Source organism: Lepidochelys olivacea (assembly GCF_965140295.1).
Source record: "Lepidochelys olivacea isolate rLepOli2 genome assembly, chromosome: 2".
Taxonomy (NCBI): Eukaryota; Metazoa; Chordata; order Testudines; family Cheloniidae; genus Lepidochelys; species Lepidochelys olivacea.
Window position 1 is genome coordinate 92,348,333 of NC_140412.1, and position 27,972 is coordinate 92,376,304.

At 43.2% G+C, this 27,972-nt stretch overlaps 1 protein-coding gene across 1 annotated transcript in view; it reads left to right on the plus strand.

Moving 5' to 3' along the window:
* Nucleotides 1-27,972, plus strand: part of CEP192 (centrosomal protein 192) — a 192,224-nt gene that overhangs the window by 46,567 nt on the left and 117,685 nt on the right. Inside the window, exons 11-16 of the mRNA XM_084619054.1 lie at nt 9,177-9,367; nt 12,615-12,972; nt 13,635-13,799; nt 16,765-16,829; nt 16,923-17,126; nt 18,423-18,543. Of these exons, the coding sequence (XP_084475180.1) occupies nt 9,177-9,367; nt 12,615-12,972; nt 13,635-13,799; nt 16,765-16,829; nt 16,923-17,126; nt 18,423-18,543 (1,104 nt within the window). The remainder of the gene's footprint in view (nt 1-9,176; nt 9,368-12,614; nt 12,973-13,634; nt 13,800-16,764; nt 16,830-16,922; nt 17,127-18,422; nt 18,544-27,972) is intronic.

Genomic DNA, 27,972 nt, shown 5'->3' on the forward strand with positions numbered 1-27,972 from the left:
GCATCATTTCTCAGAACCAGGGTTGTATTTGGACCAGGCAACTCAGTATCTAACAGCATGAAGACTAGCTGGCTAGCTGTTGACAGGAGCTGTTCCAAGCCAGTAAAGGACATTTTGACACAGTACAGGAAGGGTTCTAAAAGACTGACGCAGAGCTAAGTGGAGGTTTTTTTCAGTGTGGTCAATTAAAAGATCTCTTCAACCCATGGATTCCTCTTTCCTTGGACAATCTACTGTCTTTGAAGCACTCAGGTCTGTCTGTTAGCTCTGTTGCAGTGCACTTACTGTCACCACATCATCCACCTTTTGAGGATCATTCAGTTTTTCCTCCCCACTGTATTAGGGTTTCAGGTGGGTCTGCTTCATATGTTTCCACCAGTCAATGGGTCCTTTCTTACCTAAGACTTGAATGTGGTGCTTCTATCATTGATATAACCTCTTTATTTAACCTATGTCATGTTCATTGTACCACCTTTCCATTAAGGCAGTGTTTTTGGTGGCTATTAATTTGGCTCACTGTGTATGAAATCCAGCTGTTGGTAGGAGGCCCTGTATACACCATATTTCCCAAGGACAGTGTTGTTGTTCTACTGTGTCTGAAACCTTTACCAGAAGTGGTTTCAGATTTTTCTTATTTTGCAATTTATATACTTACCTGTGTTTTTGTTCCTAATTCTCATAGTTGTTCTGCATTGGCTATGTTCGGACACTGAATGTTCTTAGATTGTCTTTTTGACTGTGAACAGCACAGACATTTTGTAAATAGGCGCTTTGTGACTTTTGAAAATCAATCTGAGGCAAACTGTTTCCTCTCAGACTCTTGAAGTGGGTCTCAAACAGTAGTAGGGTCTCCAATGTGTTGAACAAACAACCTCCTCTCATGTTAGGTTGTCGTCTGTGAAGGAACATTAATCCACACCATGTAGAGTCGAGCACAGGAGTTTATTACACACAGCGCTGGCGGAGTGTCACTTTCCTTATTAGGCTCAGAGACGCTGCAGAACAGTTAATTACAATAGATTATATTGGGTGCTCGTTGGGAGGAGAGAAGCGACAGCTATGGGTTTTCCCAAGCCCCTGGATTGGTTCTAGCAGCAAGACAAGATAAGCACAATAAGCCAATGGTCTAAAAGATTACATAATGGCTCTACCCTAGACTAAAATTAACATATTGCTGACACGTAAGTAATTACCCCCAAACTGTGTCTATTAAAGTGTATAGGTTAAATCAAAATTTTGGGGTCCAGGGGAATGAGGTAGCAGCTCTCCTGGTTGACCAACAGGTACATTCCTGGAGATTCAAAGCACAAAAGCAGTAATTAGTACTTAACAATAACAATTGTTTATAAGTTTATCCTTGCATTTCTGTGGGCTAGGATTGGCATACATCTGAGAGAGAGGAGGGTATCATAACTCGTGTCAGTCATATTAGGCCTCTCCCCAAACTCTGTCTGGGATCTGAGGGGTATTGTACCACTATCTCCTCCCTGCATTAGGGAGTAACCATGAGGCCTTTCTCAGCGCTTCATGTGTCTTTACCTCGTGGTAAGGACGCCCAGTTACACTCTGAGTTATGCTGACTCCGCGTACTGACTTGAAACACAGAAGGTTATCTGTTTACCCCAGCTTTCTCTTAGCCATGTATTGCTCTCTGTTAGCCAGCCCCCATGGCCCAGGCCAAGCTGTGGACTCCGGGTCTGTATGAAAAGTTCTGAGCAGAAACTGTAGTTAAGATCTTACATCCACAGCAAATGGATTTTGGCCCTTCAGTCTGCTAAAGGTCAGGTAACCTCAGTAGTAGCATGCTTCCATGGGATTCCCTCTTTCAGAAATTTATAGGTAAGCTACTTGGGGTTTGTCATACGTTCACTAATCGTTACTTCATTGTTCAGCCTGTAGAAGAGACCCAGTTTGGCAAGCTGCCCTACAGTTATTTAGATAGGACTCCTATCACTTTCCTCCTCTAGGAGGTAAATTGATGGGATCCATGTAGAAAATACTAAAAGAGAAGACCATTATTTACGTTACAGCAGCTGTTTCTTCAAGATGCTTTTGGCCAGATAGATCCCACAACCTATCCTCCTCCTCTGTTGACACAGAGAACGGTATAGTTTTGGTGAGGGTCCTGACTGGTGGTTGGGAGACTCTGCCTTGTATATCTTCGCTAGAAGTGGCGCAAATGTGGATGTGCAGCTACTGCAAATGCTGCTGGCCAAAAGGATTCTATGTCCATTTGCATAGGATGTATACACTGCAGTAGGATACGTGTGGACAAGAGCATCCTGAACAACAGTTACTGTAAGGTAACTATTTATTTTTTCTCTTTTCTTATGTCCTAAAACTAAGTTGGGGAAAAAATGGATTGTCTCCCTTTGCTTTATTTAGTATTAAATATCTTTCCTTCTGTGAAAAATCAATTACTATCACTACTGTCAGTACTTAAATGTTTATCTTTTATATTGTCCTCATAGGAATTTTGTAGCTCCTTTCTGTGTAAATGGATCTAATGTCCAGCTCTTTGAGTGCCTGCACGTCGATTGCACTTCAGTTGTATGCACACCCAATGCCACAGAGTCAAAGATTTTTTTTCCCTTAGCTGTAGCTGTCAGTGTGGTACACATGTTCTCTATTGCCTTCTGCTGCTGTATGATGGTTTAAAGGGGGGAGCAGTCCCAGACCTCACCTCAGTTCTTTCTTACTGCCCTGATCAGTAGTCGGAGTGCTTTGTCTTGCTTTTGAGAGTTTTTCCCCTTACAGGGAATTTTATCTTCTTTCAGTAAATAGTTTGTGGTATTTATTAAATTAGTATAGGTTTTCTTTATTTTTCTTTATTTCTCGCAGTGTTGGTTCTCTCATTTACCAGGTGACTGATGCCTGGTACCAGGTTATGCCTTTGTCTCCAGGGTTTAAGTCTTGTGTAGGATGCAAGAAATCTGTGCTGGTGAGTGACCCTCATTCCAGCTGCCTAAAGTACCTCAGCATGGGTAGCATTAGAGACCACTGCCAAATTTGCAGGGATTTCAAATCCCAAACAAAAAAGGACAGAGGTGAAACTGACACCTCCTCATAGAGCCCACTCTGTGTCCATCTTCTGAACCTTCTCACTTGGGGCACACACTGAGTTCTTCAGTATCGATGAGTAGTGTCCCTCCAGACACTGCGTCAGAATCTCGGCAATAATCCCCTTTCCTGGTGCCAAGAAAGAAGCACCAACCTCTTTGCATCAGAAGTTGTTGACTCCAGTACTGGTGCCCTGGCTGTTGAGACCAACTTCCACGCATGGTACTGTCTGTTTCTATGCAACATCATCTGCACCAGAAAAATCTTTTGGTACCAATGCTGCTGAAGGCCTATGCAGCAGGAAAAGACCTACTTTGCCTTTTGGTGCTGGACTCCCCAATGGTACCAACACAGCTTGGGCAGTACTGGTGTATCCTCAGGCTCCAGTTATGGACTTAACCTCTGGGTCTTGATCGGGCCTTGGTACAATGGGCGGCTAAAGCCTCAGGGCATCTGGTGTCGTCTTGAATGGTGCAGTCCAGGGGTAAATCCATCATCATGTCCCTAGTAGCGATATCTCTAGTGTGATGTCCCCAGACCTTCGCACCACCTGGCACAGTACCACAGTGGTTGGGCTATTCAGGGTTCATCTGGGAGTGTGAGCTGGGCTCATATGCCTCTCCTTCCTGAGACAGACAGCGGCACTCCCATTCTTCTTTATTGAGGGTGTTTTGTTATTGGTACCCACTGGATGTCTAGAGACAGGAACCTTTGTTTCCAGTAAAGCCCAGGGTATGGCATAACTGCTGCAATCTTCGCGGGTTCCTCAGACTTTTAGATCTCCTAGCAGGAGGGATGCTAGTTCACATGAGGAGGTCCAGGACGCTTTTGTTGCTACCTATGTCAGTTCCAAGCAAAACCCTCATGGCTTGCAAATTTCAGAACCTCCATCCTGTGCAGTGCAGGAGTATCAGCCTCTGTCTCCTTTGTGTTCTTCCTCGTCACCAAATGATACCATAGGTCCTTGGGGTACCGCAACTGTCCACGATGTCTACAGGGCTTACCAAGATCTTTTAAAGAGAGTAGCTACGTATCTTGATATCCCTGTTAAGGTGGTCCAGGAGATTTCTCATAGACTTGTGGATGTTCTGGGTTCGGCAGGCAGAACTATGCTAGAAGGCCATATTAATGACAACATACTAGAGCCTGCCAAATCCTTGTGGCAGATGCCATCTTCTCTGCATCCGACAGCTAAAAGAACAGAGAGGATGTACCATGTCTGTTTTCAAGGATATGAGCATTATACCCATATAATATATATATATATATACCCATATATATATATATATACCCATATATACATATACCCATCCTTCTCAAGGTTCCGTAGTTCTTTCAGCAGTGGATGAAAGAGTGCGTCAGGGTTGTCCCTCTTCTGTCCCAAAGGACAAAGAGGTAACGAAGTTACACCTGTTTGGTAGAAAAATTTATTCTGCATCTTGTCTACAATTCCACATTGCTAATCCACAAGCATTATTGAATAGATACATCTCCCTCTCGGACAATATGCTTAAGTTCTCAGACCAGTTGCCAGAGGATGCCAGACAGGAATTCCAGGCTCAGTTAGATGAGTGCAAGATGATTGCTCGCACCTCTCTGCAATCATCCTTAGGTGGGGCAGATTCAGGGGCCGGAGCCCTGGCATCTGCAATATGTGCAGATGTTCATGGCTTCAATCCTCAGGCTGTCAGTGGGAGGTCTAGCAGCCTGTGCATGATCTCCTTTTTGAAGGTTCTATCTTTTTTTCGCAGAAATTGGATGAGATGTTCCACGGTCTCAAAGATTCAAAAGCCTTGTTGAAATTGTTGAGAATTGGCACGCCTTTCCCTAAAAGAAAGCAATTCTGGCTTAATCTCTGCAGAGATACCTACCTTTCCCACTGAGACAGCCTGATTAATATAGAAAACAAGATGAAACTGGAGAAGATGAACTCTTTCACTTCAGCTGGTTCTCCCAGACTGTTAGGAAATCCCCAATAGTCTGTGTGCCTGCTTTGTCAAAGTACCAGATTGCAATGTACCAGTTTCTCAATCCCTTTTTCTTTTGTAGAAGATTACCCATTTCCTATGTGCTTGGTCCCATATTACCACAGTTTGATAAATCCTAAGTACTGTGAAACAGGGATACACCTTGCAGTTTATTTCTTCTCCACACACCATGTTCCTCTTTAGGGACCACTCATGAAGATGTCTTCATCTGAAAAGTGCGGTCTCTTTTCAGTTTGAGAGCTACTGAAGAGGTTCCCACTCTTAAGCGAAAGAGAGGTTTCTATTCACGCTATTTCCTGATTCCAAAGGCAAAAGGAGGTCTTGGCACCAGCCTTGACTGGAAAAATTTGAACAAATGTTTTGCATGGTCACCCTAGACTTCGTTATCTCCCTCACTGGGTCCCGGCAAATGGTACGCTACCCTCAACTTGAAGGATGGATATTTTCATGTGGCAATCCATCAAAGCTGCAGGAGAGTCCTAAGATTTCTGGTCATCAGCACCCATTATCAGTTTACCTTTGGCCTGTCTGCTGCCCCACAAGTGTTTACAAAATGCATGGTGGTAGCTGTGTTCCTAAGGAAAGCAGGGGTGCAAGTATTTCCTTACCTAGATGACTGGCTGATACAAGGTCAATCCAAGCTCCAAGGAGTAGACAGTGTGTTCAAGATCCAACACAACGTCAGTGTTCTGGGGCTGATTAATGAAGATAAGTCAGCCTTCTACCCAGTTCAGAAATTAAAATTTATAGGAGTGATCCTGGATTCTATAGTAACCAGAGTGTTTGTACATCAAGCCAGATTCTAGACCTTGTTAAACATTTCTATAGATCTCCAAGCCCATCTATTTACAACAATAAGAAACTGCCTCAGACTACTGGGCACGTGGCCTACTTACATGTATGTGGTTTGGTATGCCAGACTTCGTCTCAAAGTTGCAGTTGCAAGGCTGGTTGAAGTTATGTACTTTCTGGCTAGTCACCCATTGGGCATGCTGATTTGAGTGTCTGCAGGAGTGCTGTACACCTTGGACTGGCGGCTGGATCTGGCCAAAATATGTATGGGAGTTCCATCTGCCCTGCCCTTTTATCCATGTTGACTCTGTTTACAGATGCTTTTCTAGGTTGGAGAGCTCACTAGGAAACCTACCAACTCAGGGTCTATGGTTTCATCAAGGTTTGGCTCTCCACATAAATGTGCGGGAGTTGCAGGCAATGCATCTGGCCTGTCAGGATTTTCGTCCTCACAGAGGCCACTGTTGAAGTTCTGTGTGAACAGAGGGAGGGGCCACATCAGACCACGTTTGTCAGAAGGCAATACATCTTTGGAAGTTTTGTATGTCCAAAGTAAATCACGTAAAGGCTTCCTACCTTTCTGGTGTTCAGAACAGCTTGGTGGATCACCTGAGCAGATCACTGGGACTGGGGGGAAATCATGAATGGTCCCTTAGCTCAGATATTGTGAGATTCACTTTTCAAAGATGGGGTATTCCTCACTTAGACTTGTTTTTGCTCCTTGGTTGGTTAACCTTTTAAAAAATAAATAAATAAATTGAGGAATCAATTCCTTGAAGCTAGACAGGTCATTGGGTTCTCTTCTTAGGGATTCCTACCACTTGAACATTCCTTGATCTCATCTAATTCTTCTAGGTTTTTTCTGTCTGTAAAGACAGTTTTTGAGGTTAGTGTCACTGTTTTTTTTTTACAACTTCTGTGTGATCTATTGCTAACTCTAATTTCATATTTATTAGATATGGTCTCTGTTATCTAATCATAATTTAGATTTTTGTAATGAACATACTTCATGATACAGTTATAAATCAAAAGAATCCAATACATTTTTATTTGCTTCCCGTGCTTTATGCCCTTCTATTTTAAGATGGTTTAGGCGTATTTTGCTATAGCCTTGAGACAATGACTTAAAGAAATGTCCCTCTACTTTCTCTCTTCCCTTTCTAACTAACTAACTTTTATGCATATTTGTAACACTTTTTTGTTTGACAAATTTTCAATTTTCTATAGCATATTAGGATTTTTCTCTTTTTGGCTGGGCACTTAATTGGGTAGTTCTAATGTGTCCTTTTCTCAGTGCTAGGGCCTTTCTTAGTTTCTAATTTTTAATTGCTTAACTTTGTCAGATTACTTTGCATGAAACTTATCAAGGGTTTTGACCCAGAAGTAGCTTTTTATAGAAATCTTTGTGACTGAGATACTCATGTAACTTTAATTCAACCACTTCCTGATTAGAGTGTTTAACTGTAGCTGTTGGTGTGGTTATAAACATGACTTCAAAAATTTACCCAACACCTACTAGCCCAAGTAATAAGTCTGCTTGCTATGTCAAAGTATGTGGGTGCCTTGAGTTACACCTCTTCTGCTTAGTCTTTTGTTGACTAGGTTGGGCCTGAACAGTAGTCTCCTGGTAGCTTAAGTCTTGACGCGTTCCCCCAGTAATGTTGCCCCCTCCATATACCAATCAGTTAATGGTGGGCCACCCTAATAACTAATCCTGGGCTGCCTCCCCTCAATAGGGCTAACTTTGGTAGGCTCTGCCCAGAGCCTTCCTCTGGATGGGGAAGGGCAGAGGTGTCTCCTTCTTGGAACATACCCCCAGCCTGCCCAAATACAGGGAACAACAGACTGAGGAACAGAATCCACAGCCATCCAAAAACCAGCAGTGGTGGGTACCCTGCCTTTCATTGTAGCAGGGCCCTCTTTTCTAAGGAGTTGGCCCTGTTAACAGCACCCTAATAGACAGAAGAGTCTTAAGGTTTAAGGGAGTCCCTACCATACTAGCTAAGATTTCTGCATGTGGGGCTCTGAGGGAGGCAGAAGTAAGTGCAGTGAGATACAGTCATCTGCTGGGGTGGTGGTGTGTCATTAAGGGGCTCCCACATGCGCACAGACCTTGGATGGGGTAGGTTGGATCCCTAAGGCCCTCTACTACAATGGTGAGCATCCACCTAGTACACCTTACTCTGGCTGCTCTACCCTTAGCTCCTCTAATAGTGGCAGTACTGGCTGTCTCTGCATACTTAGTAAGACATTACTGCATTAGTTGCATTCAGTTCATGTTCCATAACAGCATAAAGCTTGAGCAGTTTTTTAAATAAATTAAACTGCAGAAGGTGATGATGCTTGCCTGGCAAAAATGTCTACTTGTCGGTTCTGCTTATAATGCATGCTTTAGACTCATTTACAGACTGTAAATTTTAATAGAATCACTTGATTTGCACCTGCAAATAGCTTGTTTGAGCAACTTGCCTAGTAACCTAACCTTCAAAAATCATACTCTTGCAAATAGTTCCAACTTCAGGATTATTTCCTTAGTAGACAGAATGGACAGAGAAACGGCAACCATTGTTCAGACTGAGACTCAAAAGCAGTAAACTAAAAGGCAAATTGCCATTCCCTACTGATATTCAAATAGCACTGAAACAGATAAATTATGGCATACAGAGGAAAATGGGAAACATCAGAGAGGAGGCCTTGAAATGGCTTATGGACCTACAACTGCATCCGTAGGATGTTGCTCTGCAGATGCCATAAGCGAGAGAGAGAGATGGCATGTTGTATTCACAATGATCTCTCCATCAAGGAGAGAATTCCAGTAGAAAGTAATTATACAATTTTGGACTGTTCATTAGCTGCTAATGAATTGAACATAACCAGACCTAACTTCTGTTAGAAAGAATATGAGAAAGTAACTCATGGCACATTTTCTGGAACCGCTGTTACACAAATGTTTTAATGTGTCATGTACATAAAATATTAGAGAAATCCTTTGACATATATTGATTTTTTTTTATTCCATGTCACAATCCCTAATCTATTGACTCCTCTTTTGTAATATTAATACCAGCAAGGAGCAAACCATCACCTGTCCATATCGGTCAAGTAAAAACCCTACACTTTTATGTTTTGCTTAGCAAAGTAAGATATAACACTCCAGTTCAGATTAGACCACTCAAAAATCAGTTTTTAAAATCATTGGACGTTAGTCAGTGAGTTACAAGAGAGCCAAAATTACCTCATGGTAAGTCTTTCCAAAGTGAACTACTTTGTGGGTGTTCTCACAGCAGAAAACTTAAATTAATACTAGTAAACCACTTTATTTCTCTCATGCTGCAGGAAATGGTTGTGGCTTTGGAGATCTTGGTAGTGGAAATGAAGAAGCAGCTTTGGTACCATTATTTCCCCCTAACATGCAGAGTTTTGATACAGGGGGAATTGGAAGAAATATAACTGGAGAAAAAAATGAAGTCTTAGTCCAGGCTTCTTCCAAATATATAACTCTTGATGATATTCCTACTCACAATGAGGTAATAAAAGTTTGAGGAACTGCTTGTTGTACAACAAAGAAAAAATTCAAACTTTTTTGTGGTTGAATGCTTCCAATAAGTCTGTATTAAAATTTCGGTCTTAATTTTCTGAGGACTTATGTATTACTGATGTGTGGGGTCTTTTGCAATGCGTCTGTAACTCCAGGTGTCAATAAACATAGTATTTGGCTCTGTAGTGGGATGTGAAGCAGAAGGGCTATTGCTCCTCTAGCGACGAGCAGGGAGGAGATCTGTATGAAGTCTATACGAACTCTTTCTTTCCCCCTCCTCCAAGACCGTGCCGAATGGGCTGATGTGCACAGATTTCTGAAACTGTACTTCTGGAGTCTTCTCTCTGCTCTAAGGACTGACGCAGAAGAGGGGAAGCAGAGTTGGTTGAGATGGGTCCTCTTTTGGTGGCCATATAATAGACTAGTATATCTCCTACTCCTGAGGGCATTCTATGCCAAAAAATTAAAAATCTGCACACAAAAAATAAAAAGTTCTGCGCACAATATTTTAAAATTCTGCAAATGTTGTTTGTCCAATAAATGTGGAGGCTCCAGTGTGGCATTGGGGAGCACAGGCCACTGCCTGCACAGAGGTGGAAGATGTCTGTGCAGTTTCCCTAGCACGTGAACTCAGTGGTGAGGCTGCATCCAACCCTGACACAGTGCAATAAATGGGCCTGCCCCAGAAACACCCAGGACCCTCCCCCTCTGTGCCAGGTGCACCAGGGTGGGCTGGCAGGGTCAGCAAGGAAGGATCAAAGTATGGAGGGGCTTAGTGTGGAGGGATCCAGATGTGGGTTGAGAGACTTCTGTGTGGGGCAGTTTGGTGCGTGTGGCTCAGTGGGGAATCTGGGTGCAGTGGGTGGGTCTGGATGCATAGGAGCTTGTTGGGGGGTTCTAAGTGCAACTGTAATGGGACTCCGCAGAGGGGTCCAGGTGAAGGTGGTTGGCGCTCAGTGGTGGGTAGGGAGAATCTGGTGTGTGGGAGGATAGAGCTTGGCGGAGGTGAGGGGGGTTGGGTGTGGAGTGCTCATGGGGTGGGGGGTTTCAGGTCCTGGGAGAGTGGGGCTCAGTGGTGTGGTGATTCAGGTGCAGCTGGTTGGGGCTTGATGGGGTGGGATGGGGATCCTGGTGCCGGTGGCTTGTCGGGGTGGTTCAGGTACAAGGGGAGTGGTGCTGATCAGGGAGGGTTCTGAGTGCATGGGTGGGGTGAGGCTCAGTGAGAGGGTCTCAGTATGAGGGGGTCGGATGCCTCGGGGTTGGGTAAATGGGGGAGCAGCTCCCTGTACAGGGATCCTTCCCCCTGAAGCTGAGGAGTGATGGGTTCAGGAAGCAGGGAGCAGGTGTGTGTGTTTTTGCAGAGCTTCCTGTAGCTGGGGGAGAAATCTGGGGGTGGGTCTGACCCGGCCCCAGGTGCCCTGCAGGGGAAGAGGAAGTCCCATCCTCCCCAGCCCAGTTGGGACTAGCAGTTGAGCCCGTCACAGGGTCGGAGCCATCAACTGGGTCTTCCCCAATCCCACCCCCTGCCCCATAGCGATTTACCTCTCTGCTGGCTGCCCTGGGCACCCGAAACATACTGGTGGGGCGGGTCGTATGACCACTCTTGTGGGTTCCCTTTGCTTCCCTGTCAGTCATGTTTCTGCAGGGAAGCAAAGAGGTCTGCAGGGACATAAATTCTGTGCATGCGCAGTGGTGCAAAATTCCCCCAGGAGTAATCTTCCTGGAGAATTTCAGGGTGGTTTCACAACAGCTTTCCTAGAGTTTTCGTGGGCTCAAGCCCATTTCATCAGATGCATGTACTGGAAAACACAGTCAGAAGATAGATATACACACACACACACACACACACACAACATGAAAAAATGGGGGTTGCCATACCAACTATTAACGAGACCAATTGATTAAGGTGGGCTATTAGCAGGAGGAGGGGAAAAAACCTTTTGTAGTGATAATCAGGATGGCCCATTTCAAACAGTTTACAGGAAGGTGTGAGTAACAGTAGGGGGAAAATTAGCATGGGGAAATAGTTTTTAGTTGGTGTAATGACTCATCCATTTCAGTCTTTATTCAAGCCTAATTTAATGGTGTCCAGTTTGCAAATTAATTCCAATTCTTCAGTTTCTCATTGGAGTCTATTTTTGAAGTTTTTTTTGTTGAATAATTCCGACTTTTAGGTCTGTAATTGAGTGTCCAGGGAGGCTGAAGTGTTCTCTGACTGGTTTTTGAATGTTATAATTTTTGATGTCTGATTTGTGTCCATTTATTCTTTTAAGTAGAGATTGTCCAGTTTGGCCAATGTACGTGGCACAGGGGCATTGTTGGCACATGATGGCATATATCACATTGGTAGAAGTGCAGGTAAACGAGCCTCTGATGGTGTGGCTGATGTGATTAGGTCCTATGATGGTGTCCCTTGAATAGATATGTGGATATAGTTGGCAGCGGGCTTTATTGCAAGGATAGGTTCCTGGGTTAGTGTTTTTGTTGTTTGGTGTGTGGTTGCTGGTGAGTATTTGCTTCAGGTTGGGGGGCTGTCTGTAAGTGAGGACTGGCCTGTCTCACAAGATCTGTGAGAGTGAGGGATCGTCCTTCAGGATTGGTTGTAGATCTTTGATGTTGCGCTGGAGAGGTTTTAGTTGGGGGCTAAGGGTTGGCTAGTGGCGTTCTGTTACTTTCTTTGTTGGGCTTCTTCTGGCTCTGTCCACCTGTTTCTTCACTTCAGCAGGTGGGTAGTCTTGAATAAAGACTGGGTGTGGATGAGTCATTACACTAACTAAAAACTATTTCCCCATGGTAATTTTCCCCCTACTGTTACTTGCACCTTCTTGTCAGCTGTTTGAAATGGGCCATCCTGATCATCACTACAAAAGTTTTTTTTCTTCTGCTGATGATAATCCACCTTAATGGATTGGACTTGTTAAGGGTTGGTATGGCAACCCCATTTTTTCATGTTCTATGTGTGTGTGCGTGTACATATATCTATCTTCCTATTGTATTTTCCACTGCTTGTATCTGACGAAGTGGGCTTTAGCCCACGAAAGCTTATGCTCAAATAAATTTGTTAGTCTCTAAGGTGCCACAAGTACTTCTCGCTTTCTGCTGATACAGACTAACACAGCTACTACTCTGAGACCTAATCTGTGTAAACTGGACTAGAATCTAACTAGAAACACTTGCTAGTTTTGTTTGTGTACAAAGTGCGAACTACTTAGTTAATTTTTTTTTTTGTTCTTAAGGATGCCATAAATGGTGAAGATGTACTAGATTCCATCAGTCTTGCTGAATTCAAACTAGATTCATTATACCTTCAGCACATGGGCATCAATAAGACGGTGGCTGATCTCTCTGATGCCATTTTAGAGCAGGGAACACAATCCTCTAACTTGTGTCATGCTTTTTCATCTGAGGCTGAAGTATTGCACTTGACAGATGGAGTATTTGTGTATGACACAGGTCCTCAAAGTCCTGTTAATGAAAATGCAGTTGTGATTGATACAAATCCAGCTGATGATTGTGAACTTGGTCTGGCTGATACTTACCTGTCTCCAACTGCTGGTGGTAGAGCAAATGAATATCAAGATACAACAGAGGAAGGTCAGTTGCTGTAGAAATAGCCCATTAGGGCAAATGAGACAAGATTAGTTTGTGTGGCGAGGGAACTAAAATTGCAAGTTAAGCTTTTTTCTAAATATACCAGAAGCTTGTAAGAAAAGATCTAAGGGTACGTCTAGACGGGCGGGTAGTGATCCATCTATCAGGAATCAATTTTATCGTGTCCAGTGTAAATAAATTGCGATAAATCGATCCGTGATCGCTCTGCCGTCGACTCCTGTACTCCTCTGCAGTGACAGACGGAAGTAGAGTTGATGGGGGAGTGGCGGCAGTCAATCCCATGCTGTGAGGTAAGTCAACCTAAGATACGTCGACTTCAGGTACGCTATTCTTGTAGCTGAAGTTGCGTATCTTAGGTCGCTCTCCCTCCCCCCAGCCCCCAGTGTAGACCAGGCCTAAGTCTAACTTAACTAGAAGAAATTTCTAGTTCAGTTCTGAATACCGTTGTTTATTGATATTTAATATATTAAATCACACAGTAAAGCTTAAATTGTGGAGTTGTACATTGTCTGTACAGTTCATAAAAATGTTATTTCAATGAAGGTAACTAATATAAATTACAAGTTACAAAATGTAGCTAACCAGCAAATTGCTAAAATTTAAGAGACTACTTTTTTTTTGTACCCCTTTATCTTGATCTAAAGTAAATTCAGTATTTTATGGCCTGGATGACCCACCACACAGTGTTGTCTATCAAAATGAAGAGGGAAAATGGGTGACTGATCTGGCATATTATACCTCATTTGATAAAGAGCAAGACTTAAATCTGCCTGCAGACAATAAAATAAGTGAAGACTTCATAACCGCATGTAAGTAACCTTTTTTTCTTCTTCTATTGACGACTCAGTTGCATATAATTAAGACTGCTTTCTTTCCGATACATGAACATAGGAATGATTGGTGCTAACATGACCCCTGGCGTCAAGTATAAGCCTCTGGTCCTGGGAATTTATGGATTTTCCAAGAATGGATCATATGGTTAAGACTATGTTTGTCATGGAGGTCACGGAAGCCACAGAATCCGTGACTTCCAGAGACCTCCGTGACATTCTCTGCTTTAGTCCCATGGGCTGGAGGACTCTGGAGGTAACAGTAGGGTGACCAAATAGTAAGTGTGGAAAATTGGGACGGGGTGGGGGGTGGGGTAATTGGCACCTATATAAGAAAAGCCCCAAATATCGGGACTGTCCCTATAAAATTGGGACATCTGGTCACCCTAGGTGACAGCCAGTGGGGCCATGGCTGGGGTCCGGTGACAGCAGCGACAAGTGACAGGGGCCCCCTGCAAAGTTTCAGAGACAGGTGACAGACGCCTGAAGGGGTACTCCTCAGGGTTCTAGTGATGGGTGACAGCCGCATGTGGAGGGAGGGGGATGCCTCAGCGATCAGCTGGGGTGTCCCGTTTTCTCTTTGGGAAATATGCTCACCCTGCAGCTCCCAGATGCCCTAGGTGGAAGGCGGAACCCCACAGATCCCAGCCACCATTGTGATGGGAGAAACTATGGAGTTACAGCAGCAAAAGTCAGACATGTCACGGCTTCCGTGAATTTTTGTTTGTTGCCTGTGACCTGGCCATGACTTCTTCTAAAAATAACCAAGACAAAATCTTAGCCTTAGATATAGCTAATGGTTCTTTCCCATGTCTTCTCCCTCCATCCTCCAGTGAGGATTGTGGTTTAAAGGATCTATTCACTCTCTCACAGATGTCTGATTACTGTTGTGTAAGTGAACTGAGACAGGATGTCCCAATGGTACAGGAGTGTAGAACAAAATTGCTTTTGGAAATTGGTCACTGCCACCCTATGATCCCACAGAGAGGCTATTATAGTCATTCTGTATCACCCTGTGGATATGGAAGTCTCCCAAAACCAGAGGAAACTCTCTTGCAAAATGTTTCTTCTCCCTTTTAACGTCCGTAGTTCTATAGGAAGCTGCATTTTCTGAACTGTATATATTCTAATTTCTTACTAAATGCTTTATTAAATATTTAAAGGTTGCAAAGTCAATTTCTAAGTTAGGAAAAAACCTTAATTGCTTTCCCTTTTGAGTGTGCGTGCATTCAGATGGTCTTAGTTCTATGAGTCCTTTTTCACAGGACACAACCCTTACTCACTTCCTGGGATATATGGTGCTCAGCAGATGAGGCTGACATTCACTGCTGCATCCTTATTCAGTGGATGGTCATATTTACTACGTGCCAGTCAAATGTTGAACTGAATGTGGAATATTTTATTTCTGCACGGGTATTCTTATTTTGGTCACCAGCAGAGTGAATGTCTCACAAACCATTTATTTTTTTATCATCACTTTGGTAATTAATAGAAGTAATATCCTTATTTTGCAGCCAGGAACAGAGTACAAACAGACTTGGGCAGAATTGTAAGCATTCATTAACTTTGGGTGCACAACTTGACCTCTAGGGGATGCTTTTTCCAAAGGTACTGGGCATTTGCAACTCCTATAAACTTCAGGGCTGAATGCTTAGCATTTCCGAAAGCAAGGTCCTAGATGTCTAAGTGTTGTGCACAGAATTGTAGGAACACAAAACTAACTAGAATCTTCAAAAGTAGTTGCTATAGTGACTTAATTTTTAGAAGTCTGTGGCAGAGCAAGGATAGGAGTTATCCTAGTTGCCAGTTCTGTACTTAACCACCAGATCATCTCTCCCCCCCCCCCGTACTACCTGGTGTTCCCCTTGTTCATTTACTAAACACCTTTCAACTTCTGCTTCAAATGAGTCAAGGGTCATGTGGAAAACAGCCTTACTTCACAACACAGCCCTGTAACATTCTCAATTCATTCTGTACGCTGAATGAACAGGGTTGTTACAGTCTCTAATTCTATGATCACACAATGTATCATAATGCACATGTACTAGGAGACAAGTAAGCTTGCATGGTAACCTTACGATAGACCTATGTTCTCAGTCACAACTGCTTATTGTAGGGACCAACGCATTTATTATTTTGTAATAATAGTAATGCAGTGCAATTCAAGCATGTACATCTGAAAAATAAAGCTGTGTTAAATTTACCATATTGGTTATTGTATATGGGTGTTGCAAAAACTGGTACACTACAACTCTGAAATCCTTTAATTCATGGGAGGCATTTTAAAAGTTTGAAAAATTTTCATGGAGGATACATGGGTTTGAAAGTCAAAACCTAGTTCAGAGGCCTGTTTGAGATAGTCTTCAACACTGTAGGGCCTATTTCTACAGACACTGTACCAAAAAAGTATTCGCAAAAAGAAAAGGAGTACTTGTGGCACCTTAAAGACTAACAAATTTATTTGAGCATAAGCTTTTGTGAGCTACAGCTCACTTCATTGGATGCTCAGGAAAGCTTATGCTCAAATTTGTTAGTCTCTAAGGTGTCACAAGTACTCTTTTTTTTCTTTTTGCGAATACAGATCAACATGGCTGCTACTCTGAAACCTGTCAAAAAAAGTATTGACAGCTATGGCTTTTTTAGCTGCCAGGACGACTAAATTACATCTAAAATGAAAGCTTAATTTTTTTACACTTAAGGAGTAGGGACTATATTTACAAAGGTATTCAAAGCAGGGGCTTTTGTAAATCTCGCACTTGCATCTTTGTGTGTCTATATACCTTTGTAAATCTGGCCCTTGCTGCCTTGTATGCATAGTTACACATGCTTTAGTATAAAGCATCTGTCATTGACTTGGAAAAATGCTGCAAACTTAGAAATTTTAATTTCAAATCGGTTTTATATCAATGGCTATGTTGTAGTTAATTATTTTCATTTTTTAAAGCTGAAGCAATAGCTAAGATTGCACAAGATCAAGAAGAATTTGAGAGGGATCACAGGTTTTTGCAGGTTAGTGACTTTATAAAAAGTTAACTTTCTGAGAACTGCAGAAGGGTGATCTATTTATTTTGAACAACTTTCAAAATGATTTTTTATTCACAGGAAGAGAAAATAGACACGCACAATACATCTGAAATAGAGGATACATCATGGAAATCTGCCAATAGCTATAACCTGCTGAGAGCGTCCCATACAACATCTGATCTTAGTAAAGATGCTAGCTACTTACGTTTGTCTTTGGGGGAGTTCTTTGGTCAGAGATCAGAAGCTCTTGGCTGTCTTGGCGGAGGCACTGATGTGAGAAGGGTATGTGGCTGACTAGCATTTTCATGCAAAGAACTGAAGGAAAGGACAAGAGGACCATAGCTGGAACTCTTATTCTTCTGTTGCATTGGTAACTAATGCTTCCAGAAGAGTCTGATCTTCTAGATACTCTGTTCTAGCATGTGAGAGATATTGGATGAGTTTTGTTTCCCAGGTTGGGAGTTATTAGAGAGCGGGTATAGGGTATGCCTTGTGTTTATTTAAGGGGCCACTTTGACTACCAGTGGGTTTCAATTTCCACCTTTTGAAGAAGTGATATTGTACATTGGGCTATAGCAGCGGTGGGCAAAATACGTTCCCACGGTTCGCATCTGGCCCATCTAACATTTCTGTCCGGCCTCCTCTGCCCCCTCGCAATTTCAGAGTCTGGGCCACTAAAAGTCTCACTACGCAGCGGGGTGCTCAAGCAGGCTACCTGCCTGTCACGGCCTCACGCCGCTCCCAGAAGTGGCTGGCTGCTGCTGACATAACTCTGCGTGTCCCTGGCGGGTGGGGAGGCTGCTCCGCTCACTACCCCTGCCCTCAGCACTGTCCTCACAGCTCCCATTGGCCAGAAACTGGCCAATGGGAGCTGTGAGGGCGGTGCTTGCGGATATGGGCAGTGCATGGAGACCTGCTGCTCCACTTTCCCCCTGAGAGGTGTGCAGAAATGCTTCTGGGAATGATTTGGGGCCACGGCATGCACGCAGCCTGCCTGAACCCTGCTATGCCATAGGCTGGGAGCCTCCTGTGGTAAGTGCCTCCCAGCCAGAGCCTGCACCTTGCAACCCCTCCTGCACCCAAACTCCCTCCCAGACACTGCAACTCCTCCTGCACCCCAACCCCCCGCCTGGAGCCCCCTCCTGCACCCAACTCCCTCCGAGAACCCACACCCTTCACCCTCTCCTGCACCGCAAAACTTTGTACCAGCCTGGAGCTCCCTCCTGCACCCAAACTCCCTCCCAGACCCGGCACCCCCTCCATTAATAAAGTAGAAATGTGCGGCCTCTGATAACTTCCCAAAATTTGTGGAGTGGCCCTCCTGTGAAAATTATTGCCCACTCCTGGGCTATAGTATGTAGTAAAAGTAGGCCAGATACAGAGGATTATTGGAGGTCTGTGGCGATTATCCTCTTTTGGGGTAGAGTGAGAAAAATCTGTTTAACTAAACAAAAATGTTTTAACGATGAGAAAAATTACGTAGTGTGGTTTTTTTTGTATGCTACCTAAGCACTCTACAGACAATTTTTAGGGTGTTACAATACTTGAGGAAAAAAATCACTGACTTATTTTTTACAGCCATCTTTTGGTTACCATATTACATCTCCAGAGAAAAGGCAACCTGTAGCTTTGTTGAGGCAGTCTGATGCATCAAGAGGCAACTCTGAGCGTTCACAGACTTCTGATACGTTTTTTCCAGGTACTATAAAATGGGTAAAATAGCAGGATCAATTTAGAGAATTGGTAGCTATATGTGAATATTCCTAACCATTAAAATTAGTGAAGACTGTTATGAATGAATTGTCAAAGGGGGCAATCACTGAAATGTTTTTCACCAATAGTTATTTTCTTTTCTAAGATTAAAGAACATAAAATCTTTATAAGGACTACATAAGGTTCTAATGCCTGAGAGAAAATTGATTTGTTCTGGCCATGTCAGCATCTGTCATGAACACTGGAAAATTGCAGGAAATTACATTTTCAAGTCTTGCGGATCACTTTGGGACACTTAGCACTTATTTAGCCTATTACTAGTTAAATACTATTTACACAACATCTAGATGTCTACTTTTGTACAGGAATACAAGACTAGGTCCCTACCTGGAGAGACAGTAGACATTGGGTGGGCAAGGTAAGGGTGAGGGTCATAACCTAGAACTTGCAGTAATTTGTTTACTTCAATTTTTTGAAGTGGTGGGAAGAACAAGCTTTTGCTTGTGAGTAGAGGGTAAATGTTGTGGGTGTGGGACATTTCTGTGAACCTACTTTGGACATCACCCTTAAAGGAAAAAATCCCATAATTCAGTTATCTAATAAAATAGATAATTGTCTGGGGAGCAGAGTGGGGAGTCAGGCATCCTCAGGTTCCCTCCTCACTGCAGAATTAAGGTCCCAGAGACCTACGCTGTTAGAGCTCAGGGGAGGAAAAGCCTCCAGAATCTTCAAGAAGTTTCATACTCTTTTTTGTCATGGTGCAGCACTCAAACTTCCTCTTAATACTTCCCTCTGCAGCCCCTTTCACCAGGAGCAGCACAATGTCAGCCAAAAACATATCTCCTCTCAGGAAGACAATACCCTTTTGGAATCCCACCATAAAGGTGAGGAACCCAATAAACAACACGCCCACACTCTCCGAAATTGCTTGAGAAAATGACCAGGAGAATCATAGTAGCTATTGAAATGATGAAAGTGAATCAAAACTAAAGAAAACTATTGTGAACTTTATTATTCCCTTCCATGCTTCATTGGAATAAGTCTTATAGGAAGAGAGGAAAATTCTAAGTGAAGGAAAGAGACTGCCAAAAAGCCCTGAAATTTGAACGTATCCAGGAATAAACTCCATATTGTTGGTGGCATCTGTTTTTGTCATTCACAAGATATGGCAGTCTCCCATGCAGCAGTTACTAACCCAAAGAACCTCTGACCAAAAGATCAAGAGCACACTGTAAAAGGACTTGAAAGCATCCTCTATCTCTCTTGAAGCAGTGCTGGCTACAGTACTCTTTGGGAGGTCCACTAACAGGGCCTCTGTTCTGGTGCGTTGACCTCAAAACCCACGGACGTGTGCACCAATGAAAAGCTCCAATATCAGACTTTTCGACAACATGAATTTTTTTTGATGATGGTTCTAAGGATGTCATGCTCTCTGCAACAAGAGCTGTGGTCCCCAGTACCATCATCAAGTGACAGCTCTGGCTTCCACGTTGGAGAGCAAACAACTATTCTAAACTAATTCTGTAACTCATATAGGAGGGCCGTTTGAGGGAAAACTGGCAAAAATACACATCTAGAGTCCACCAGCTTGAATTAATAAATTTCAACTGCCCTAAATTACCAGGTTCAGAAACCTACCACTGACTTCTTTAAAGTGCCCTTATGGGGATTTAGCATGTGTGTTATAATGAAGTAAACTTTGTAGCAATTAGGCCTACTTTACGGCAACACATCCTGTTACTTGCTGTTTAGGGTTGGAAATAAATTAAGTACCATACATTAATATCTCCACCCCCAAACAACTCTGATTTCCTCTTAATCCACAAGGCCTAGTACTGTGAGCTGTCAGCCAGCGAACATGAGTAACAACATGATTCACTAATCTAAAACCTTCATCACTTCTCTTTTTTCAGTGATACTTACTTTCTGTTGCACAGTTTCTCTCATTCATTCATTGTGCTAATGCTGTGACCTGTGGAATTGTGGTCCAATGTTGTTTTTGGAGGCTTCAGGACTAAGTTCTGCCCTTCAGTTCAGGAACCCAGATTTTCTGTTCTGGCAGTGGAACAAGTTGGTCAGTTTCTCCTGACCATTTTGTTCTAAAATTTTTATTTTTGTTACATGAAGTTGTGATTTACAATCTTCCTTCTCCTCCTCCTTTTTCTGGATTGGATAAATAGTACGTGCATCGGATCTGCTGCTGCGGTGCCTCCCTGCTGGACTCCTTTGTGCTCATTCAGGCATGGCAGCGCTGTCCTGCAAACACCTGGCTTAAATTCAAGTGGTATTCCTATGTGAAACAGCATTTACAGGTTCTACAATGGGTGAATTATGCCCTGCCTGTTCCCTGCCAGCCAAACACTGGTATAGGGCTAAGTTGGACTGGCACATTGTGGGCCCACCCTGGCCTGAAGAACTGCAACTCCAACACAAAAAAGGTGTTCCCTGACTGGATGAAGTTCTTGCTTCAAGTTCTACAGGTACAGTGTGGATTCTTGGGTATCTAGCAAGCACAAAACACCTTCTGGGCCAGTGGAGAACTAGGAGGAGGACTTGAACTCCCTCTTTTTTGTATCCTTTATGTGAACTCTCTTGAAAGTTAGTCTTCTCTACCCAGGACTTTATTTCCATGGTCACAGAAAAGTTTTGACTTGCTATTTCTTGCTTTTGGAATGGATATAAATACTTAAGCCTCAATTATAAGCCAACCTCCAATGGGAGATAAGAAGGAGTCTTCCTCTGTGAGTATTGTAATTTCTCACTCTGATTTCTTGCACCTTCTACTGATGCAGTTAGTACTGATCACTGTCAGACAGAACAATGGACTTGATGAACCACTAGCCATGCTTTTATTTTAATTTTTTTAAGTGAGAGACTGATGTGTTGAAATGAACTAAAATGATGTATACTATGAATCTGAGCCTTGGTGACTTTTCAGGAATTAGTGAGGCAGGTTGTGCCTTCTCTTTTTCCTCCTTCCTTGTTGATGGCAGGAGAGGAAGTAGCCTGGTCCAGGCCCAACATACACACCTTCTCAATCAAAGGACTATTGGGTCAGATAAACACATTCTTAAACACCAATACGGACAATGATTGAAGCCCCAGCTGGCTACTGCCCAGAAGGCTCTTCAACAGCAGGAAAAGTAGCTAAAATTCTCACTCTTTTCAAATGCAAAGGCTAAAACCAACCTTCCTTTTTTCCTGGACAGTAGCAGGATTTTTAATATGCTTTCCTGGCTATACATCTAGGTGAAAGGATCATCAGGAAGATCTGACAAGACAAAGCTCATGGGACATTAATAGCTTTAACTTGAATGTCCTTTTTAATTCTCCCTTTGTCATGGTTTCAGTACCTCCAGTTTGGCTTCCAATTCTACCAGATGATTTTGCTCTTAGAAACAATTTATTCTGTGGTTCGATCTGAAACCACTGTAGTGGCGTGAACAGTGATTTGAGTTTAGGCATTGAGTCACCTTAGGAAGTTCAAGATAATTCTTTTGCATAGTTAAAAGCCTTCAATAACAAAAATCTTTAGGTGCAACTTTTTTATTGCAGATGTTCTGTTGATTTCCATAGTTCCTTTCATTTTGGTTTTACTCAGTTTGGTTGTCTTTCAATGCTGTTTCAAGCATGTCTGAATATTGGCTTTTCAGTTGGAGCTGTACCCGTCTCTCTCCAGTGCATGGTTCTTCCATCTTTTTACTACTCCTTTTATGGAGAGAGATTTTTGAATGATCTTTTCTTGTGAACCAGCACCTTCTTGGGACACAGACTTGGAAACCAAACAACTGCCTTTGAGCTGTTAGCTAATAAAAGTGTTTTCCTATGCTTTTAAAAAAATTGTATTCTTAGAGTAGAGGTTTGAGAAGGAATTTGAAGGTAGATAACGTAGGTTTGTGGATGTTTACAGGACGTACCTCCCAAGTGTGTGGGGTAGCATGGGAGAAAGCAGGAAGCTGCTTGTTTGTAGGAGGCTGCATCATGGACTGATCAGAAGCGAGCATTGACAGTTCGATAGCAAATGAGAGATATGGTGGGGATTGACTGTGAAGGGCCTAGAAAATGAATACAAGTAGCTTGTGTTTGATGTGATATGGAAATAAGGGAAGGGAGTGGAGGGATTCAAGAGGGGTGGAATAGTCAAAGCACCAGGTTAGGAAAATTATCTTTGTTGCAGCGTTCTGAATGGATATGAGATGGGTAAGATTGGATTTGTCATGTTCATGGAGAAGGACATTTTAGTAATCAAGATGCAAGATAAGAATTTGGGTAAGAGCTATTTAGTTGTGTAGGTAGATAAGAAAGGCCATGTCTAAAGGATTTTACTCAGAATTGGCAAGATACAGAAAGGACACAGGACTTAGAGAGACGTCAGTTGAAGATGGCAATGTCTGAGTAATAGGCAGGATGATGGTGTCCACAGTGATCGAGAGGAGGTAACAGGCAGGGTTTTGGGGACAAGATTAGGAGCTGTTTTAGTGCAATGTTGAGCTTAAGCTGGCAGTTAGGAATCCAGGAGGAGATGTCTGAGAGACCGACCAAGAATTATATTGTGCAGAAGGTGACAGATCTGAAGCAGTGAGTCAGATCAGTGAATTGTCCACACAGGAATGGTAATTGAACTTGTGGTTGCAATATTACTCAAAGGTAAGATGTAGAGTAAGAAGAGAAGGTGACCGTGGACAGAGTCCTGTGAAACCTACAAGGAAAGCTGGAGCATGAGGAGGGTCATCCAAAGCACATGCTAAGGAGCGATTGGAGAGAGGGAGAACCAGGACAAAGATTTCAAGAAGAGTATGATGAGAGTTGTTGAAGGCAGCTGACAGGTCAGCGAGGATGAAGAACTGGTTCTGAGCTTTAGCTAGGAAGAGGTCATTAGTGATTTTTGGTAAGTGGTTTCTGTGGAGTGCAGGAAGTGGAGGCTGGATTGGAGAACGTCTACGATGGAACTGCAAGAGAGCAGCTCCAGATAGTGATTGTAGATTCCATATTCAATGAGCTTAGATACCAAAGGAAGATGCGGTGGTAGTTGGAGAGGCAAGTGGAGTCCAAGGTGGGATTTTAAGATGAGAGAGACTAGAACATGCCTGTATTATGAGGGGAAAGAGCCAGGGGAAAACAAGAGCTTAAGGAGAACAGTAAGGGAGTGGATATGAGAGGGCACAAGGGAGATCTAGAGATGGGGTGAGGTCACTGCAGGAAGTGAAGGGGTTAGGGTAGGGGAGCAGACTGACTTCTGCATCCATGATGGGAGAAGAGAGAGTTGGAGGAGGAGAAGGAAAGGCAAGCTGAGGAGAGGGAGGAATGTTTTTTGTCAGTTTTCTTTTGGAAGATATACGTGAGATCCTGTTAGGAGAGAAAAGTGCAAGCAGGAGGAGTAGAGGGTCTGAAGAGGGAGTCAAAAGGTGGCTGCGTGTGCTGTTTCTCAGGGTACCAAAGAGTGAGATTTACTTTGTTGCCACCTGCCTACAGTGTGAGGTGTTGTCTCTGTAACACAACCAGACTGTCAGCCACTCAAGCACTCTCCTCTGGGCTATAAGAGCCCTGCCTTTACCCTGCAGATTAAGAGTAGATGCACCCTTGTGGACACTACTTAAGTGTTCCTCTGTGATATTCAGCCCCGATCACTGGATAGTCACAGAAATCCCATACTTCCATTCCTAAAGTCCCTTAGTCCAGTGCTGCTTGGTCTCACACAACAGTTGAGTTCAATTTTAGTAAAACAAAAGAACAGTTATTTGAGAAAGAATAGAGATTAAGTGAAAGCAAGTGTGAATGATGGAAACAGTGTTATGTACAAAACAAAATCATAAAACTAGGGCCTATACTTATTAATAGTTACCTTTCCTATCTCCTAAAGTAGATTCTCACCCCAAAGTTCAGTCTTTTGCAATGTTTGCTAGCTCAAAGGAGCTAGGAGCACAGCTTCTTTCATGAAGCACCCTGGCGTTAGCAAGATACCTTCTCGGTGAGTGGCTCCAGGGGGTCTTTCTCCATCCTATGATATATTGAGTCAGTGTTCTGTCTTCATTCACAGACAGGGCAGTCCCCTTGCTGTCATATCACTTCCATGTCATTTTCATTTCCAAGTGGTTTTGATGTTTATGGTTTGTCTTTGATGGTTTTCCATTGACTTTTCTGGGTTGGTGAAAAGGTAAACAATTGAACACCACATTATGTAATCAGCTAGTCAGGGAGGGTTGACAATTCCCTCCTACCTGAATGGGCCCTCAACAAGACTTCTTATTCCCTGATGACTTACTTTCACTCAGTATTATAGGGCGTAACTTTCAACATAGTTATATTATTGTATACACATCTCACAATGATGAGTATCGGTAAGTTACAAAACTTCAGTAGAGACCTGACATGCTGCCCTTTATAGATGAATACCATGACAGTGGTGCTTTGGGTGTAGTGAGTTTGTCAGGTCTGAGATAGGAGTTACTTCCAAAGAACAGTGAACCCTTTGCCAGTTGGCACCAATGGGCCTCTGTGCCAAACTGGTATTGTGTGGTAAGATTCAATTAAATTGGAGAAAGAGTTGTTTAGCAGGGAAGATAGCAGAACTGAGGGAGGAGAGAACAAATTTGTAGTGTAAGTCAGTTGGATGTTGGGATGCTCTGCAGTGTGAGAGCAGGATCATAGGAAGCAGATGGGGGTGAGCTAGTATTGGGGATTGGCAGGTTTGCATCTTGTGATGCGGGAGAGGGGCAAGAGTCAGGGGTGGAGGAGAGAAGCATACAGAGACTCAACAATCGTGTTAAGGGAGGAGAGAGCTGAGAGCAGACACAAGAAAGTAATCAATACTGGTGGACTGGAAATCATGGAAAGGCCGAGTGACAGGTTGTGAGGAGGGGATGGGGCTGATGAGCAATGCTGAACGAGACCAAGTGATGGTCAGAAAAGGTAAATTCTGTAGCAGAGAGAGTGCACAATGGTTGGTGAAGAACCAGCCAAGTGAACAGCCTTCTTAGTGAGCATGGGAATTGAATGAGGATTGCAGGTTGAATGGAGAGATGAGGGTGAGAAAGTAAGTAGCGGAGGGGTTGAATGGAAGTTGGTGTCCCTGAGGGTTACTATGGGAGATCGGAGAGGAAAAGAGAGCCAGGTGTTAATCAGAGGATGGATGATGTGGAGAAGTTGGATGGATGGTAGATGAGAGCAAAATGGAGGGTGAGAGGAGTTGTACTTTTTCAAAAGAGGAGAAAGAATGAGAAGGGAAAGGAGTTGGGGGGGAGGTGTTGGACTTGGATTGGAAGAGAAGCCCAGCACCCCCACCACAGCCTGATCTGGGGTGCGAGGGGGAGAGAAAGGAATGTGGTGCTTCCCAGGAGTATCTAGGGTTGTGAGGCATCTCGCCACCAGCCACAGGCAATACAAGCAGCCCCTCTAGGTCTATGCAGGCCCTGCTCTCTCTCTCTCGCCAGGTTAGTGATAGGCACACTCTAACCACCAAGCTCTCCAAGTATCTCCCTAGAGCAGGGGTCCCCAACGCAGTGCCCGCGGGCGCCATGGCACCTGTTGGAGCATTGTTGTGCACCCGCAGGACACCCCGCTGCCAAAGTGCCGCCAAGAAGCGTTGCTGTTTCTTGGCGGCATTTTGGTGGCGATGCTTCTTATCACTGCTGCTTGCTTGTGGCAGCATTTCAGCAGCGGGATGTTTGGTGCCTGCCAGAGTCTTTTGGGAATAGCAATATGCTATTGCTGTTGCTATATGCAAGAAAGGTTGGGGACCACTGCCCAAGAGTGTCTGGCCCCTGTTCCACTGGATACTCTCAATATTTACCAATTCACTGCTTCCAAAGAAGCTGTAAAAACCAGTTTACAGGTGACACCTCAGATCACAGCTCCACAAAACTTTGATGTGTTTGTAGTGAAAACAAATAAGCTTATTAACAAAGTATAGAGATTCCTGTGATGGCAAGTAGAAAGGGTTACATGTAAAATGGAAACAAAGGGTTACATGTAAAATGAAATCACTCTCATTCTGGTGCCTAGACTGTATTAGACATGAGAGTATCTTATTAATTAAGTATTGCTCTCCAGTGCTTTTCAGCCAGGCAGGCTGTGTGATCATTTTTTTTATGAAACAAGGCATAGAATCAGAAGTGTAGGACTGGAAGGGACCTCAATAGGTCATCTAGTCTGGCTCCCTGCACTCAAAGCAGGACTACATAATAACTAGACCATTCCTGATAGGTGTTTGTCTAACCTCTGTTCTTAAAAACCCCCCAGTGACAGAGATTCTACAATGTCCCTAGGCAATTTGTTCCAGTTCTTAACTACCCTTACAGTTAGCAAGCTTTTCCTAATGTCCAAACTAACCCTCCCTGCTGCAATTTAAGCCAATTGCTTCTTGTCCTATCTTCAGAGGTTAACAAGAACTATTTTTCACCCTCTTCCTTGTTACAACCTTTTATATTACTAAAACTGTTATGTCCTCAGTCTTCTCCATACCAAACAAACCCAATTTTTTTTTATCTTTCCTCATATGTCATGTTTTCTAGACCTTTAATTATTTTTGTTGCTGTCCTTTGGACTTTGTCCTATTTGTCCATATCTTTCCTGAATTGTAGCACCCAGAGGTGGACACAGTACTCCAGCTGAGGCTTTATCAGCATGGAGAAGAGCGAAAGAATTACTTCTCGGGTCTTGCTTACAACACTCCTGCTAATAAATCCCAGAATAGTTGCTTTTTTTTTTTTTTTTTTTTTTTGCAACTGTTGACTCATATTTAGCTTGTGGTCCAGTACGACCCCCAGATCCCTTTCCGCAGTACTCCTTCCTAGGCAATCATTTCCCATTTTGTATGTGTGCAACCGATTGTTCCATCCTAAGTAGATTACTTTGCATTTGTCCTTTGTGAATTTCATCCCGTTTACTTCAGACCATTTCTTCAATTTGTCCAGATCATTTTGAATTTTAATGCTATCTTCCAAAGCACTTGCAACGCCACGCCGCTTGGTATTGTCCGCAAACTTTATAAGTGTACTCTCTGCCATTATTATTATTACTCTCTGAATCATTTATTAAAATATTGAGCAGAACCAGGACCGATCCCAGTGGGACTGCACTTGATATGTCCTCCTAGCTTGAGTGTGAGCCACTAGTATCTAGTCTCTGGAAGTGGTTTTCCAACCAGTTATGCTCCCAGTTTTATAGTAGCACCATCTAGGCTGTATTTCCCTAGTTTTGTTTGAGATGGTCATGCAAGACAATATCAAAAACCTTACTAAAGTCAAGATATACTTCAACTACCACTTCCCCCCACCCAAAAGGCTTGTTATCCTGTCAAAAAACACTATTAGGTTGGTTTGATATTTCTTCTTGATAAATCCATGTTGACTGTTACGTATCTTATTATCTTCTAGGTGTTTGCAAATTGATTGCTTGATTATTTGCTCCATTATCT